General features: G+C 48.2%; 1 protein-coding gene across 1 annotated transcript in view; it reads right to left on the bottom strand.

Annotated features, from left to right (window-relative positions):
* The window catches only part of NCAPD2 (non-SMC condensin I complex subunit D2), a 57,264-nt gene that overhangs the window by 35,841 nt on the left and 4,449 nt on the right, over positions 1–16,974 (bottom strand). The window contains exons 4-18 of the mRNA XM_074975464.1: positions 16,732–16,913; positions 16,061–16,200; positions 15,076–15,203; positions 14,871–14,994; positions 14,652–14,799; positions 12,978–13,175; positions 12,642–12,776; positions 11,979–12,063; positions 10,116–10,293; positions 9,678–9,805; positions 9,150–9,350; positions 7,675–7,849; positions 5,957–6,041; positions 5,004–5,137; positions 3,729–3,861 (exon numbers count right to left, since the gene is read on the bottom strand). Coding sequence (XP_074831565.1) covers positions 3,729–3,861; positions 5,004–5,137; positions 5,957–6,041; positions 7,675–7,849; positions 9,150–9,350; positions 9,678–9,805; positions 10,116–10,293; positions 11,979–12,063; positions 12,642–12,776; positions 12,978–13,175; positions 14,652–14,799; positions 14,871–14,994; positions 15,076–15,203; positions 16,061–16,200; positions 16,732–16,913 — 2,174 coding nt within the window. The remainder of the gene's footprint in view (positions 1–3,728; positions 3,862–5,003; positions 5,138–5,956; positions 6,042–7,674; positions 7,850–9,149; positions 9,351–9,677; positions 9,806–10,115; positions 10,294–11,978; positions 12,064–12,641; positions 12,777–12,977; positions 13,176–14,651; positions 14,800–14,870; positions 14,995–15,075; positions 15,204–16,060; positions 16,201–16,731; positions 16,914–16,974) is intronic.

Genomic DNA, 16,974 nt, shown 5'->3' with positions numbered 1-16,974 from the left:
GATCCAAAAAACCCCAACACACCTCTTCAGGTGGGGCCCAGTAAGGCCATGTTGCCCAGGACTGTCAGTCTCTCCAATAATCTGGAAACATATCTATAAAATAAGGATATATGAACTGTCCATAAGGTTACAGGAAAACAGTTCTAGGTGGAACAAATAGACTGCTCAGGTCTTCTAAATCCATCTTGATCCTCTTGTAACTTTAGGTCTGATTTCAGAGCCGCAATGGATCTTACCAGGGATAATAGCACTGTGGGGCAGGGAGGGGCATAGAAGAGAAATGAAAGGTAAAAAAGGTCTGTCTGGTGACCCAGCAGGAGTCTTAGGAGAAGGAAGAGGAGACAGACTGTTCTGGGGAAAAAACTCAAAATATCCTCTCCTACCCGCTTCTCAAGAGTAGGGGATTTAGATCTTGCAACCATCAAGGTCCTTCTCTTCCCATCCCCAAGCGATCTCTCACTCATACCAGATGAATGATCAGATGCAGCACAGTGAAACGTCCTCTTTGGAGACAACATCAGTACTGGGGTTAATAAAAACATATGCGTCACTGGAACTGGGGAAAGTTTTCTGTCTGTAATCCTGGACTTGAACGTAGATTGCGGAACTACGTCAGCTCTTATAGCTACAACTGAAGAAAACATTTGAATCTTAAAGATCCAACAAACCTGATCCACAGGATCTGGCACTGTTAACATTGGCCATTTTCTACCTAGCCTCCTCCTTCGGAATGGAAATTAGTCAGGACAGCTTTAATATAGGTTCCTTAGCTGCAGTCTGAACAGATGATACCTTAGCAGCTTTCACAGAAGGATTCGTGTCACACTCACCATAGGTGGCACCTTCTTCAGGCTGCTCTGGGGAATAGCTCTCTTCCAGGTCCAATGCCTCCCCTTGTGGTCTCTCAAGCCATCATCTTCTCTCTCTCTGTGGCTCCTCTCTCACTCCAGAACCTGCAGCTTCCTCCTTGTAACTTGGCCCGCTGGCCAAGTCACTGTGGGGTTTTCCCCTTCTGGTCTAGTTTCACTGAACCTGCTGTCCAGGCACTGCCATTCTGTCAGTGGCTGGTAGGGGAATCCAGGCATGCCCACTGCTCTGGGTTCCAACCCAAGAACCCAACAATATGCAGCCACGGTCTGTGCAGTCCCCCAACCTTGCTGCTCTCTCTCTGCTCTGCTTCCTACCCACTTCTCACATGCTCTCTTCTCCACCATTCTCTTTTCTGGGTACACTCTTCCCTCAGGCCAGGCTCCCAAGGTCCTCCTCTTTCCCTGGGTTCCTTCCTTTCCCCTCTAATGCAGAGTGGCTGCAGACTTCTTCACTGCCTCCATTTCTGTTGCCAGCTTCCTGACTTTATACTAGCCCAGCCCACACTTGCTCAGCTGAGCTTCATCTTCCAGTCAGGGGTTTCTTCTCCAGTCTCAGCCCCTCATCTGTGGCCTATCATACTAATGGGCCCTTTCCTAGCTTCCTCTCTCTTTCAGGGCCGCTGTGGATTTCAACACCCCATCACAATTTTTATGAAGCAACTCCAGAATGTGGAACTTTAACAAAATCAGACAAAAAGGATCCCCAACCACTTCTTAGCCTCTCCTTATGTGTGCTGCATGTGAAGAGCCAACAGATGGACCACCAAGAGTGGCCTTCTCTGAGACATCTCACAGGGACATCAGATGCCAGGAAGACCATTGAGCAGGAAGCAAAATCTCCTGAAAAAAAGCAGACTTCAAATCTGCCATCCCACAGAACCCAACCAAAAAAAAAAAAATCTAACCACTCACACTACAACTGACAAGGCACTAAGGTAGGAAAAAAACCCTGGATACGAAGGTTCGGAGCAATTCACTTCCGTCTGGTGCTTGCAGTTGGGAAGGAATTGAGATGGTGAAGGGTGCAGTGCCCCTTTATATAGCCTTGAACTCAGAATGTTCGCAGACAGAGGAGATGGGCAGGAGGGAGTGCATGTGGGCTCCAATAGGCATTGCTTGGAGAAGGTTCCACTATTAGGCAGCATTGGTCAGCACATTACCCACAAATGGGAATATACAGAGCTACATGAAGAATCCCAATTTATCCTGCTAGTTTATGAAAATAAACGTCCACAGATCCATACTATAGGTTTCATCCACTACTCACAAGGCTAGTCAGACCCCTTTTCTGTTTACACCAGTGTCTGAATGAGACTTCCTTGTAGAGGACAGCCCCTATTCACAGTTTCAGGGGATTATCTTTTCTTTTTCAAGTTTCAGAGTAACAGCCGTGTTAGTCTGTATTCGTAAAAAGAAAAAAGAAAAGGAGTACTTGTGGCACCTTAGAGACTAACCAGTTTATTTGAGCATGAGCTTTCGTGAGCTACAGCTCACTTCATCGGATGCATAGCATATTGTGGAAACTGCAGAAGACATTATATACACACAGAGACCATGAAACAAAACTTCCTCCCACCCCACTGTCCTGCTCGTAACAGCTTATCTAAAGTGATCATCAAGGGAGGGCCATTTCCAGCACAAATCCAGGTTCTCACCCTTCCCCCCGCCCCCCCCACAGACACACATACAAACTCACTCTCCTGCTGGTAATAGCCCATCCCTCTTTGAAACCTCTCTTTATAATGCGCATGATAATCAAGGTGGGTCATTTCCAGCACTAATCCAGGTTTTCTCACCACCGCCACCCCCCCCCCCCCACACACACACGCACCCCCCTCCAAAAACCACACACACAAACTCACTCTCCTGCTGGCAATAGCTCATCTTACAATGTGCACAGCAATAATCCAAGTTTAACCAGAACGTCTTGGGGGGGGGGGGGGGTTTGTAGGGAAAAAAAAAAACAAAAACACTTTTTCAAGTGTTTGTTTTCAAAGTTCAAGCAGCCAGTCTGAGCCTGTTGGGTCTGAAAGCAAAGCAAGGTCTTAAGTCCTAAGATAGATTCCGTAGGACAGAATATCAGTAAACTGGATGTTAGACTGCTTGGATCTGAAAAAAATCCAAGGCCTCCTGGGTCAGCAAAGGGTGCTCAATATCACTAAAGCCCTTTCTAAACCTTTTGGATGGCCTTGTGGCCAGGACAGAGCAAAAACACATTCAACAACCTGGATGGCCATGTCTGAGACAGGCTCTCCTATTGTATCATCTTCTCCTGGAAGGGTACTAGATAGCAATCTGGGAGGCTTTGTATTGGTCTGGGGAGCAAAAAGCTCTATTGTGTCCCAATTCTTGAATCTAGGGCTGCAGACACCTATGAGCGATCAATTCACTTGCTGTATTCTCTGGGGACTGAGCCAGTCCACTGCACTGCTTGACCTTCAATTTACATGTAAAACTTTAAATGCGATTCTTCCACCAATATAAACAAAGATCTGAACCTGATGCTATGAGAATTTAGGACAGATGGTTTGAAGAAAGACTCCCCAGCTGGTCAAGCTGGCCTCCATCTCAATTACCACTCTGGAAGCTCACTGATGGGAAAACAATTGGAGAATCTGCTTTCCTAGTTTCCACCAAATGAAGTTAGCCTTATCTTGTCAGTAATGGACAGAAATGGTTCCACTTACATCTTCCAGTCTACATTGTGGAGGCATCATATGGATGTGTGGACCTAGACTTGATAAACCTATTTTCCTATGAATTAGAGGTTCATGGATAGATGATCTAACAATGGCAGCCCATCTAAGATGCTCAACATTTCTGGTTTGGGGGAGCTCACTTGCAAAGTACTAGCCTTACCTTGTTGCTGCTGGCAAGTTTGGAGATGGCACTGCACACTTCTTGGGCGAGGCGATAGTCTTCAATTACCTTCTCATCTAGCCCAGTCTTCACCAGAACATCCAGGTTACTGCCCACAATCTCTGGCTTTCCCCTGAGTGACAGTGGTTAGGGGGAAATACATGTGATTAGGTAGGGTTGCTCTTGAAAGCTTACATCAAATATGTGAAAACGGCCAAAGTTTACTCTGTGCCCCAGGGAAGAGGAGGGACTTGAGCCTGAGGAAACAGCTGCCAACTGACCTAGCTGAGACAGTAAACCAAATTCCAGGGAGGTGGGTATTACACATGCTCTGGTGGGGGGCCAGCAGCATTGAAACTAAGTAAACTGGACAATACATCCCTATAGCTGAAACAATGTTGCAAACCTCTTCTCCCCCTCAAGAAGAGAGAACATTTTTGGGGTAATGAAGGGAGAAGAGGCAGCAGCTGACATTTTTACAGGAGGAGGAGAACAGAGTCCAGCGGCTCAGAGTAGTTCTGCTCCCTCCTGTGGAAAAAAAAAAAGGGTCAGTCTGCTTCGCAAATGCTGCTGAAAGTTACCCTAGGGCTGCACAGCAGTAATATCTTTGAGGATCTATACTTAACACTTGTGACATGATCTGGCTGCAGCCCCACAGGTGAAGGGTGCACCACATGGACCTCACTGGGGATTCTCCCATCTCTAACATCAAGAGTTCTGGAAACACCCTCTAGGTGGATCATGGACTGATGCAGTAGGGGATGTGAGGACCAGTGGGGGCAGGTATGTGCTCTCATGGGTCATTAAGTTGGGAGATAAAGAACTGAAATCCCCATGTCCCAAAATGTAAAGCCATCTCCTCCCCTGACCAAAGTGGGGATGGAAAGATACATCTTACCTGCAACGCCAAAGTCTTCAAATACCCCTATTCAGTAGCTTCCCCCATCTATAGAATGCAGCTGTAACTAGGTACCCAGAAGTGTAGTATAATATACCATAAAAAAGGGAAGGTAGCCTAGCTTAGACCACAGGGAATTCAGTATCAAGTTAACAACCTAGAGAACCTGAGGCTGGTGGGACACAGTAGTTCCATGTCTAATTCAAGTATTCATTTCTGAATGATCCATCTCTGCAGAAATCAGGGACCTTGCCACAGAATCTAGAGCCAGATGCTGCAGTCCACAAAGGCGTTGTATGTAATCAACTCTGGGAAGACTCCTTGTTTTCACGGAATCAGTACTGATACAGAAAGACCTGAACTATGTATGGGCTTACCGTGCCATCATCCCCAGCAGCATGACAGCAGCATGGCGCTCCAGTGACAAACACTGTGATTTCTCAGTGAACTGCTCCCAGAGCAGGTGGACCACAAGTGGCTTTATTTCATCTTTCTGCACAAACTCTGAGATCTGGAGAGGAAGGGGACAACATTAACTAGGGATGCAAGAATACAGCAAGTGGGACATGTTTCACACCCTCATGAGGGGATCTTATTGGGATGGCTAGATTACTGTGATGTGATGGGGTATACAAACCCTACACTGGACAACAAGGGAGCTTCCCAAATGACCACAAACTAAAGGCCCCTCCCTGAGGGAAGGGAGAGACAGATTCTGATACACACTAAGGGTATGTATATACTACCTGCTGGATCAGCAGGCAGTGATCGATCCAGCGGGGGTCGATTTATCGCGTCTAGTCTAGACGCGATAAATTGTCCCCTGAGTGCTCTTCCATCAAGTCCTGTACTCCACCGCCTCAAGAGGCACAGGCGGAGTCAACGGGGGAGCAGCAGCAGTCGACTCACCACAGTGAAGACACCGCGGTGAGTAGATCTAAATAAGTCGACTTCAGCTACGTTATTGACGTAGCTGAAGTTGCGTAACTTAGATCAACCCCCCCCCCCCCCCCCCAGTGTAGACCAGGCCTAAGAGGGAATTATTCCTGTCCATTTCTTATTAACTCAGTTTATTTGAGTTAATTCCACTTACTTTTTGTTCATGAACTACCCGGGAAGAAAAGAGACATTAAAGCGGCCTGGCCAGAGGGCCAAGGAAGAGGCAGGTCACCACAGAGGCAGAGTAGCCTTTGGCAGCAGCAGGGAGAACACTGCTATGCCAAGCCCAGCCACAAGGAGGCACCAGCAGCAAGTCAAACCCTTCACAGTGAGCAAAACAAAGACTCAAAATCTTGGACAGAATCTGATACAGGGTGGGACTAGTACTTACTATTTCCCCTAAGCACTGAATGGTCCCTAGTGATGCATCTACCATGAGGAGGGAAAGAGACCGCACCAGACTCTCCGCCCTGGCCCTATACAGGAGATAAGCAAACAAAAGGCAATTTACATGCAACTACCTCCTAGATCCAAATCCCACACACAGCAAACCAGTCTGTGATATGTAGTGTGCATGTACTCCCTTCCCCCAGCAGGATACATAAACATCTGGGAATAGGGCAGTTGTTCCCAAACTGGGGTTCGTGAACCCCTGGGGGTTCGCGAATGTTACAGGGGGTTCTCGGGAAAAGTTTCCTAATGGTGGACAGAGCTGTCCCTAGGGCAGGTGCGGAGCCAGCAGCCCAGAACTCCTGGACTTCCAAGCGTATTTATCACACTGAGGAGATTTAAACTTCAAGACTCCTTATAAGAAATGGAAAGGGAGGTGGATATTTTTTGCTGTTTTTAAAATGATGAAGAACAAGTTTAAGCTTTGTTGTAATGTGCATTGTTTGCCTGGACTGCTCAAGACCTGAATGCTTGCGAAGGAGGGACTCTGAGTCAGCTTCTTAAATACCTTCATGCTGTTTCACATCTGATACTCTTTGATGAAACATAGGAGCCTTGTTTTATATCAGACTTATTCGAAGTGATACAAACTACGAAAGTGAGATCTTGGAAGAGTGTTGCCATTTTCATAATGTAAATAAATTACACTTTCACCACAAAGACTGCGCGACAGTACTTGTATGAGGAGAATTCAAAAATACTATTTTTTTATCATTTTTACAGTGCAAATATTTGTAATCAAAAACAAACACTGATTTCAGTTACAACACAATACAACATATATGAAAATGTAGAAAAACATCTAAATATTTAATAAATTTCAATTGGTATTCTGTTGAACAGTGGGATTAAAACTGCGATTAATCACGATTAATTTTTTTTGAGTTAATTGCATGAGTTAACTGCGATTAATTGGCAGCCCTAGTTGTAATTGAAGCCAACATATTTGAAAATGTAGAAAACATCCAAAAAATATTTAAATAAATGGTATTCTATTATTGTTTAACAGTGCAAACCTTTACAGAGGCAACAGACCTTTAATATCTGAACTGCGCAGGACAGGGTTAATACAATTTAACATCAGCTCAGCCAGGCAGTCAAAAGGAAGATTTAGACCTAGAGCTGGATTCTCACCACACTGTCAGTGAAGTCTCACTATTATGGTATGGTGCAATACAAGCAGAGACAGGGTTGAAGAAAAGGGATAAAGTGTTTTACCTCTATAGGTACTGGTATCAATACGGCCCCAGGACAAGAAACTAGCGAGCTCAGAAAAGCTACCTGTGTAGTGCAGAACACACATTTTCAGGATTGGGAGTGGGTTGGGAACATCTGGCAAGTAGTAACCAATGCTGGTGGAAGCCAGTGTGTGACTAGAGTGTTGTTGACTGGCTGCTGGACCAGGGCTGCAGCTATATACAGACACAGGGTGTGACATAGGCCCACCTTGATAGCTCCAAATAGCAAAGCATTGCAAGGCACTCAAGGTTGCAGGGCAGGCAATGACAACCCCTCAGTGGTCTGGATTATACCTCGGAACTTCATTAAGCCACCCCACACCCTGCAGCTCATCACCCACTAGTATTACAGCTCAGTATGAATTTGACCACTGTCCACACTCCATTTCCAACAGCACCTCCTGATTTGGGGGTTCCATACCTTTCTGAATCCCCGCTGGGGCTCAGATAGAGCCTCCTGTAGGCGCTTAGCACGGCTTCTCTAATACCTGGCTCCTTAGACCATATAAGAGGAAGCATCCTTTGAACTCCACGCAGTGCCTGGGGGACACCAAACTGCGAGACTGTCACAAAGAACTCAATGGCCTCCTGCACCACTGGGGGGAGTAGAGAGAGAAGTCAGTTCAGCTTTACACAATCCCGGCCAGAGACATCATTAAGAAATAAATCATGCACCCATTGTTCTTCCAGCAAACTCATAACACACATACAAAAGACACCCCCTTCTCTCCCCATACACACTATTGTCCCCTCCCCGTGGAGCAGAGAGGTGGCTGCTACAGCGCTTTCAGCAGTGTCCAAACAGTGGCCCAAAAAGATGTCAACTCCCCCCACCCAAAACAAAACCCAGCAAACCCTGTATTTGATTATGAATTGAGAACATGTTTCCAGAGCCACGCCTGCAATTTTTGAACAAAAGCATTTTGAAACAGATCACTTGCTACGAAAAAAAGTGATTTAAAGCAGCTGCCATTTCTTCCCTACTGCAGCTACTCAGCAGCATGCCTGCCAGCCACACACTGTTATACCATTTTCTTGTACAACTGATCCAATTGCTCCATAGCCTCTTTCATACCAGGCTACAGGAGCCCCAGGAAGAATACAATAAGAGCTTGACTGGCTCCATCAGAGATTGGGGAGCAAAGATGGTTCCTGTGGCCCCCTGCTGCTGCCCACCAAACCAGAAGAAAGGGGGGGGTGGGAGTGGGGGGAGAAGAGAAGAGGATAATTTAAGGAAAGAGAAGCTGCGAATCAAGTATTTACACCTTTCTGATTCTCCTCCCCACCTCTTACACAGGTTTGCAGCATCCTGAGGTCTGTTCCAACTTGAACCAGCTGGCTATTGCTCCCAGAGGCCATACACCAGCTGTGATTAGCCACAGCATAGCATGGACCACCAACCACTCTCCTTGCTCTTCAGCATACCTGGGAACCGTGCAGTGTGGCAACATAGAAGCCAGCTATGCTGGCTCTTTGTGTATATCAGGGAAATACTCAACAAGAGAGCTGCAGGGGGTGTCCACTACTTGAACACCACCCAAGCAGAAAAGAAGAACAGAGCAGAGAATCTTCCCCAAAAAATTGATTGCGACCACCTGACATTTTGAAATATCTTCAGCCCTCAGGCTGAATCCTCTACATTTACCTAAAAAGCTGGTTGAGGCTTTTAGATACCAGAGGAAGCCCTTCTCTCCCCCCCACAAGACTGCACTTTCCCCAAGATAACCCTCTTGACTGGTACTGTGAGCCTAGTATAAATAAGGTAGGCAAACCCCCAAGGCACCTGTCCAGCCTACTCCAGTCCCGGGCTCTCCCACATAACCAAAACAGAGCTCTCATACACCAAGGACCCGGGAAATCTTAATGGGTAGGATGATCTGTGTCTACCCCACCTACCAGAGACAGAGCTTTCATACATCATCCTGCTGACCATGCTCAAGGCTTCAGTGATTTTCATAGAGAAGCTGTGGGCATCTTGCAGATATTGCACCAGCATCTCCTGCTTAACCAGCTCAGGTGGTGGCTGCTGCTCTATTACAGGGTCTTCATCCCCACTGCTATGCAAAGGATGTTGGATATGGTTTTCCAGGTGGGAATCTACACAGCAAAAATAATGATCCATAAACAATGCTGCAGGCCATGAGAAACTGCTCTTTGACCTCTCTCCCTTCACCCCTGGTGACCTAAACCAAGAGCCCCTCTCCGAACAACACAATCTAACATCAGCTCAGCCAGGTAGTCAAAAGGGAGATTTAGACCTAGAGCTGGATTCTCACCCCACTGTCAGTGAAGTCTCACTACTATGGTATGGTGCAATACAAGCAAAGACAGGGCTGAAGAAAAGGGATCTAAAGTGTTTCACCTCTATAGTATTGGAATCAATATGGCCCCAGGACAAGAAACTAGCAGGCTCAAAAAAGCTACCTGTGTAGAGTGTCCTCAGAATGCCCAGGATCATGGTTTCCTTGTCACCCGCCAACCCTAAACTGCTGGTGAAGGGCTCCGTCCCCTGGAAGTGGCACACAGCCATCTGTGTTAGACGGATAGCATCCCTGGACAGAGAGGATACACAATAAGAAATCATCCACTAGGTGGGGAGAGCATGTCAGTGAAGAAATCCACCACTCAGCTTCGTCCCTGGACCTGTGGGACAGTGGCTTCTGTCAGCACCTCCAGCCTAGTGTATAGAGCAAAGCTCTTTCCACACAAGTCTTCAATCTCCCACATGCTGTTACCCCTTTCCCAGGGCTCAGACCTCACCTAACGATATGATTACAGATGGAAGTTCCTAGGGTAATCCTCTTCCCCAGAGTGAAGGCGCCACCCACTCAACTGGGGCCCATTGGAGGGTCCCCCACTCACTTGTAATTTAGCTTCCTCAGCAACTGGATGATACGCTCAGCCGTATTCAGTGCAGTCTCCTCAACCTCTAATGTTTCTTCCTCCTCGTCTCCTTGCAATGGGTGAAGGAGCTGATGTATGGTGGCCCTAAGCTCTGGCTGCATGGCCTCCCACTCCTCCTCTGGGGTAATTAGTGCAGCTAGGAAAAGATACAGATATCCAGACCCATTATCCTAAAGTGAGGGAAACAGCTTAGACTGAGATGGGGTTGGGGTCCTGCATTCCCCTCTCTAGATGCCCAAGGCTAGATCCACTCCCTTTGCTTACCCCTCCTAATCCTCCCTCTCCCTGCGGAAAGCTTCTGATGGTCTGGGCCATGCTCTAAGGCAGTGGTTCTTAACCTGGGGTGCATGCACCCCCTGGGGGTACAAGATGCCTTTTCTGGGGGTGTGAGACATGCCAGGTTTTTTTTAGAAGGTAAATCATTGAAAACACAAATTAAGCACAGGCACGTAAGTACAACTACTTTGTTTAATCAAACCTATGTATTACATTTAACAATTACTGTAATATACAAACAAAAAATATATCTAGGTTTAAAGAACTGACCTACTTCAATGATTTTTTGATAAGGGGTGCAAGAACATATTTTGAGAACCAAAGGGGTGCAGGCTGAAGTAAAGGTTAAGAACCACTGCTCTAAGGCCACCGAATGTCAAATGGATAAGAGATTGGGGCAAGGTCAGTGGTGAGCTGGAGCCGGTTCACTAGAACCAGTTGTTAAATTTAGAAGCCCTTTTAGAACCAGTTGTTCCGTGGGGGACAACCAGTTCTAAAAGGGCTTCTAAATTTAACCGGTCAAAAGTGGCACCTTAGGCGCCTACTCCATGGGTGCTCCAGGGCTGGAGCACCCAAGGGGAAAATTTGGTGGGTGCAGAGAACCCACTGGCAGCTCCTCGCCCCCAGCTCACCTCCGCTCCGCCTCTGAAGGCACTGCCCTGCCCTGCTCCTCTGCCCCCTTCCCTCCCCCAGGCTTCCCGCGAATCAGCTGTTCGCATGGGAAGCAGGCGGCAGCTTCACACTCAGGCCCAGGGAGGTGGAGACAGTGCGGGGGTGGCAGTGCACATGCAGCGGAACCACTCCCTGCCCCAGTTCACCTCCACTACCCTCGGCCTGAGTGGGAAGCCGGGGGGGGAAGCCTGGGAGGGCTTAGAAGCAGGCGTCGAACAGTTGATTCATGGGAAGCCGGGAGGGGGCGCAGAGAAGCAGAGCAGGGCAGCATGTTCAGGGGAGGAGGCGGAGCAGAGGTGAGCCGGGGCCGGGTGTGGAGCTGCTTGTGGGTGCTCTGCACCCACCAAATTTTCCCCATGGGTGCTGCAGCCCCGGAGCACCCCTGGAGTCAGCGCCTAAGGCACCACTTTTGATGTGATCAGTGGGGGAATGGCCGCTCCCCCTGCTCCCCCCCAGCTACGCTCCCCCGCCCCTAGGAGCCAGAGGGACCTGCCAGATGCTTCCTGGGAGCTGCCCCAGCTAAGCACTGACGGGACTCCCCACCTCACCCCCCGGCAGGTCCTTAGGGGCAAGGCGGGCACCCACTACGGTGGCCCACGAGACCCTCCTGCCTGGTTCTGGGGGCACTCAGGGGACAGGGGCAGATGGGGCAGGGGGCTGTCAAGGAATGCGGGGGGTTGGATGGGGCAGGAGTCCCGGGGGGCAGGGGTGGGCAACGACCCCCCTGTGGGGTGAGGAGGGAACCGGTTAAGATTTTGGTAGCTCATCACAGGGCAAGGCCAACAGGTTGAGTATGGATGCAAGACAGGAGGTAGAATGAGAAGTGCACAGGAACTCCACTAGGATGGAGATTAGCCAGTTGAAAGAGATTACCAGCTGTTGCTGTACGTTTGTCCCTCATTTCTTGCAGCTTCTGCATCTCTTTCTTGAGTGGCTCAGCCAAATCAGTGCAGCTTAGCTGGGGATGTGAGGGGAGAATGGGAATGTTTCACTTTCTATCCTCCATCTTCTTAAATCTTAGGATCCTCCTTGCTCCCCCACAGCCTGCTTTCAGCTCCCACTTGAAATACCCCAGGCCCGTAGAAGACACCTGCTTTTGGAAGCTGGAGTAGCTGGTTCTAGTCCACTTCCCAGAACGGGGGCTGCAGTAGGTTGCCGATCTGTGAAGCTAGGCAGTTTGGGACAAAGTCTAAGTGAAGGGCGTGCAACAGCATGAACCTCATGACCTAGAGGGGGTGCAGTGGAGCAAGATCCCGAAGTCTGAACCAAGATCCTAAAGAAGAATCCCCACTGCAGACTCAAATCAAACTGGAGCAGGTTTTTAGCAGAGTTAAGAGGCATACACCATGCCCCTGCATACATGCAAGCTGCATGAAAGGATGGAAAGCCCAGATATTAGGGCACCTGGATCAGAGGAAAAACAAGGAAGCCTCCAAACTTGAGCCTGAGCCACAACCAAAGACTGGTGACCACTCTCTCCCTGGGGGCTCCTGCCCCAGGGGAGGCACAGAAATTCCAGCATGGTACAAGGGTTACCTTGCAGGAGAAGGGGTTGTTTGAAAGAAATGCAGCCAGCAACTGGATGGCATTCTTAGCCACTGTTACTGATCTGTCTTGGAGACGGCCCACAGCCAGAGACACCACAGCCTGGAACCGAGCCAAGGGAAGGGCCTGCAGCAAAGAGCAGATTGAAGAGGTTACCCAGAGGCCCTGGAGAAATTAGATGCAATCTTTCATTCCTCACTCTGGGAAGGCTCTTTGCAGCCAAGTTTCCTCAGAGCCCAGCAAGAGGCCTGATGTTCTCCCTTACCCCTCCTTGCATAGGAGAGCAGTTTGAGGCCAACCCCCCAGTCTCCTCACGCAGAGGTTCACCTTCTGCTGGACAATCCGCGTGAAGAGCTGCAGCACACGGCTGCGCACAAACCCATTGACATCACATAAATGGGCCTGCAGTGTATCCAGGAACTGGTCCCGAGTACTCCTCGCAGCTTCCTCTAGCTGATCTCCACTCAGCACCTGCAGCAACATCTCTGCCATGGCTGTCAAGATGGCATTTCTCATCACATAGCTCTGAAGAGAGAAAATGACTTCATTATACTGGGAGCGAAGGGAGGGCATATTCCTGAAGCCCCTATCCAACCAGGACTCATGCTAAGGCAGCAAGGATGGTCCAGTGCTTACAGCACCTAGCCTGGGATTTGGGAAACCCAAATTCAATTCCCTGCTCCACCACAGAATTTCTGTGTGACAACAAGCAATTGTGGCTGAGCCCAGGAGGCTGTGTCTCCCAGCCCTCCTATGCACCTAGGTCCACAGCACCCAATCCGTGGCATGAGTATCATTTGTGGACTTTGAGAATGACTTAAGAAAATTTGTATTTGGTTATGAGTTGAAGGTAAGCCACACCCTGCAGTTTAAATAAAAGCAAATCCGGCTCCTTATTATGGGGAGCACCACTTCCCTTGCAGCTCCAAAACAGCTACTGTTCTTTTCCTGATGCATTTTCTCAGCAGCTCCTCTATTGGCCAAATGCTGAATCGTAATGAGGAAAGACAGACGTTCTGGCTGCTCTATTGGCCAGGGTTGGCAATTTCCCAGAAAAAACTAGTTTAGGACAAGATGCTGTAAATACCATCTTAAGCCCGGGTTAAACTGGGAAAAATAATTGCATCAGCAAGTACAAAACAAATCTTTTCAAACTTTGGATACATCCATTCAAAAAACTGAGGAATAGGCTTGGTCAATCCACTATGTCAAAGCTGGTCTTCTGCTACAGAATGCTGTATGGCCAAATGGACTTGGGTGGTAGTCTGCAATTCTGCATGCTTCTGATTCCTTAATGCTTCAACCCTGCATTACTGTCAATTCCACATAATCAAATGTTTTCAACTTTTGTTCATATAAATATTTAAAACTGAAATGAGTCATAACATGTATAACTTCCTTTAGAAAATACTAAACCAGAATGTATAGACATTCTGATGTTCGATATTATAATTACATGAGTATTGTGCCCACTGAAGTTTTACTTTTTATTTGTACAAACCTAAATTAGTTTACAAATCTACTGCCATATGTAACCACAACTTGAATATGTAACTAAAGCTAAGAGGAATGTGGCACGCATTTATGAAACAGTTTTTAAAATAGAAAATGCCTTAAGCTGGTACTAACTACTTTGTCCTGTGGTGGTACAAACCATTTTACCTGGTAAAACCACCTCTGGCAAATATCCATTGCATCCCTGCTATTGGCTGCTTCCTTGCCAGGCTGTAGGAGCCCCATGGAGAGCAGTATCTCTCTGCTGTTGGATATTACCTATGCTGGGAGAATTTCCAGCATGGTACTTTCTGTACCATGTGGTTCTGGCTCTGTTCGCATCACCGGAGCATGAAGGGAGTGGAGCAAGGCAGAGAATCAGCCCCAGAATATTGATTGCAACCCCTTGATCTTTGTGAAATACGCTTCAGGCCAAAAGATTTGACACCACTATGTTACACATTCATTTCCCTGGAGATGCTGTGCTTTGCCCTTTCCAAGCAGTACCTCTCCATCCAAGTGATGCATCAGGACACTCATGTTTGACAGCACTATCGCTGGGATTTGTTCAGCCAGTTCTGTGAGAAAGGCAGCATAACCCTTCACTCCGGAAGCATCTCGAGTCAGATCTTGTGGACATTTCTGGCCAATCTCCCTGCACAAAGGAAGAGTCAGTGTCCAAGGCTGCTGGGGATGGAGGGGGCATGGGCTTGGAGAGTTTCTCACCTCAGCAACTCTCCCACCATGCTCTTCATGCCATACTCTGTGGCCCACAGGCTCACAGCCCCCGCAAACACTGGGGCTACATGTTCAAAGTGCTGCAGCATCTGTGTGATCTTCAGAGTTGCACCTGCCAAACCAGAGGAAGGGAAAAAGGGTCAGAGGATACACGAGGGGGTCCCACATCAGGAAGGGGAGATGACAGACTCACTGAGCATGTGGTCATAGTGAGTCAGAGCCACAGCAAGTAGATGCATTACTGCCTCCCGCATGGCCCGATGCTTCTGGTGGCTGATGCTGGGCTTCTCCAGAATGCGGTAACAGCTGCCAGTCACTAAGCTAAAAGGAAAATAGGGAGAGAAGGAGACCTGACACTAACCTGACAACCCCATCAAAGAGATCTGAACTGGCAGAGCCTCTAAGTTTCCACCTCCTCACCCCGGGACAGAACAGGGCAAAGAGCTGTTGCTCAGGCTCCAACTTCCCAATGTCCTAAGCAATGAGGAAGGCCCTGGGTAAATAATTTCATGGACTGCATGAAAAATCATGAAATTAGCCCAATGCCATGGTTTTTCCAACAGAAGGGAGACGCTTCTACCTATCTATGGAGGCTGTAGCTGTTCATCATGGGCTAGCGGGTCAGTTCCATCCTGGGGAGCAGGGGCAGGCAGAGGTATCAACACATGGCACCAGGTGGTCTGGCTCAGTCCAGCCCAATTCATTCCACCCTAGGCCATCATTGCTACTTCTTGTCTAGCCAGCAGAGAAAGGGGGTGGCACTGAGAACACCTCTCTCATGTTGGAAAAAAAAAATCACAGCAGTTTGAAAAGGGTAGGAGAAGGGGGAAGAGAAGACTCAGGAGCCATGCCTGTCCCAGGAAATTCAAACATTACCCATGACACTGCAGTGAATTGAACAAAAAAGATTTTTCTCAGGGCCTTAGCATGAGGTGTCCATGCTCATAGATCCCTCAGCACTGGGAATGGTTCCCAAACTTTTCCCTTGGTTCAGTCTTACCCTGATCTCCCTACTCCCCTGAGGTTCACATCCTATAGATTGTCTTTGAATGAGGTGGAACAAACTGATTTACCTATTCCTCTTCCAAGTCAGCCCTTCCAAGTCTCCCACATATAGCTCACCCCCTGCAGCCATTCCATCCTGCTTTCCTCTCCCCAGCATTCACTTCAACCTTTACCTGATGAATTCCTCCTCCACCACCAAACCACACCACAGTCGACGGAGGTTCAGTTGCAGCAGCTGTGTCAGCAGCTGTATGAGTGGCTGCCTCTCCTCCTCCCAGCAGAAGCCTGAGCCCGTGGTGCGGTTTTTCTTGCTCTGAGGAGATTATGGGTATTTACATCAGGCAGCATTCCCTTTTAAAACTGGAGGCAACACTCAAGCTTTACAGTAATGAAACCCTTGCCTCAAACCTGCCAGGAACCAAAGGGCTACACCAAATGGAAGCAGCTGCTTTCCTCTAATATGCAGGGGGGCGGAAGAAGGCATGTGCTTGGGAGGAAATGCTGGTATACTGGAACTGCAACAAAGGCAGACACAGAAGTGGGAGGCAGCACAGAGAACAGCCTGGGCACTTAGATATCAGGGGAGCATTACATGCTATGTGATGTCCTGTCTCCTGAAGCTGCTGCCCATAAGCAATTCTTAGAGGTGCATGTACCACAACCTGGCTTTCCTCATGTCATATTGGCCTGCCCAGTATCCATATGGGAAATTCCAGCTATGCCACTGAACTGATATTGCAGTTCTCTGAGGGGACATCAGTGAGTATGAACAAAGTTGAATGGAGTCCAGTAAGTTTATGCATCTCCATTTTCATAAAATCCACCCCCAATCCCGCATACATACCTTCCCACTGGGATCTAGCCCTGCCAAGCCACTCTTGCAGGAGTCTATTTCAAAGGCCTCCACTAGATGAGTCAGTACATAGCAGTTCATTTTAAGAGCATTGAGGTGAATGGTGCGGTCTGAAGGGCTCAGGTCAAGATTATCCAAGATGGAGGAGAGGTCACTGGAGTGACGGGACACCACTGCAGGGAGGTGAGAAGGCATAAGCATCACTACCCATACACACCCAAGCACCCACTTCCC

This window comes from Natator depressus, chromosome 1 (genome assembly GCF_965152275.1).
Source record: "Natator depressus isolate rNatDep1 chromosome 1, rNatDep2.hap1, whole genome shotgun sequence".
Lineage (NCBI taxonomy): Eukaryota > Metazoa > Chordata > Testudines > Cheloniidae > Natator > Natator depressus.
This window is presented reverse-complemented; position numbering and strand designations above follow the sequence as displayed.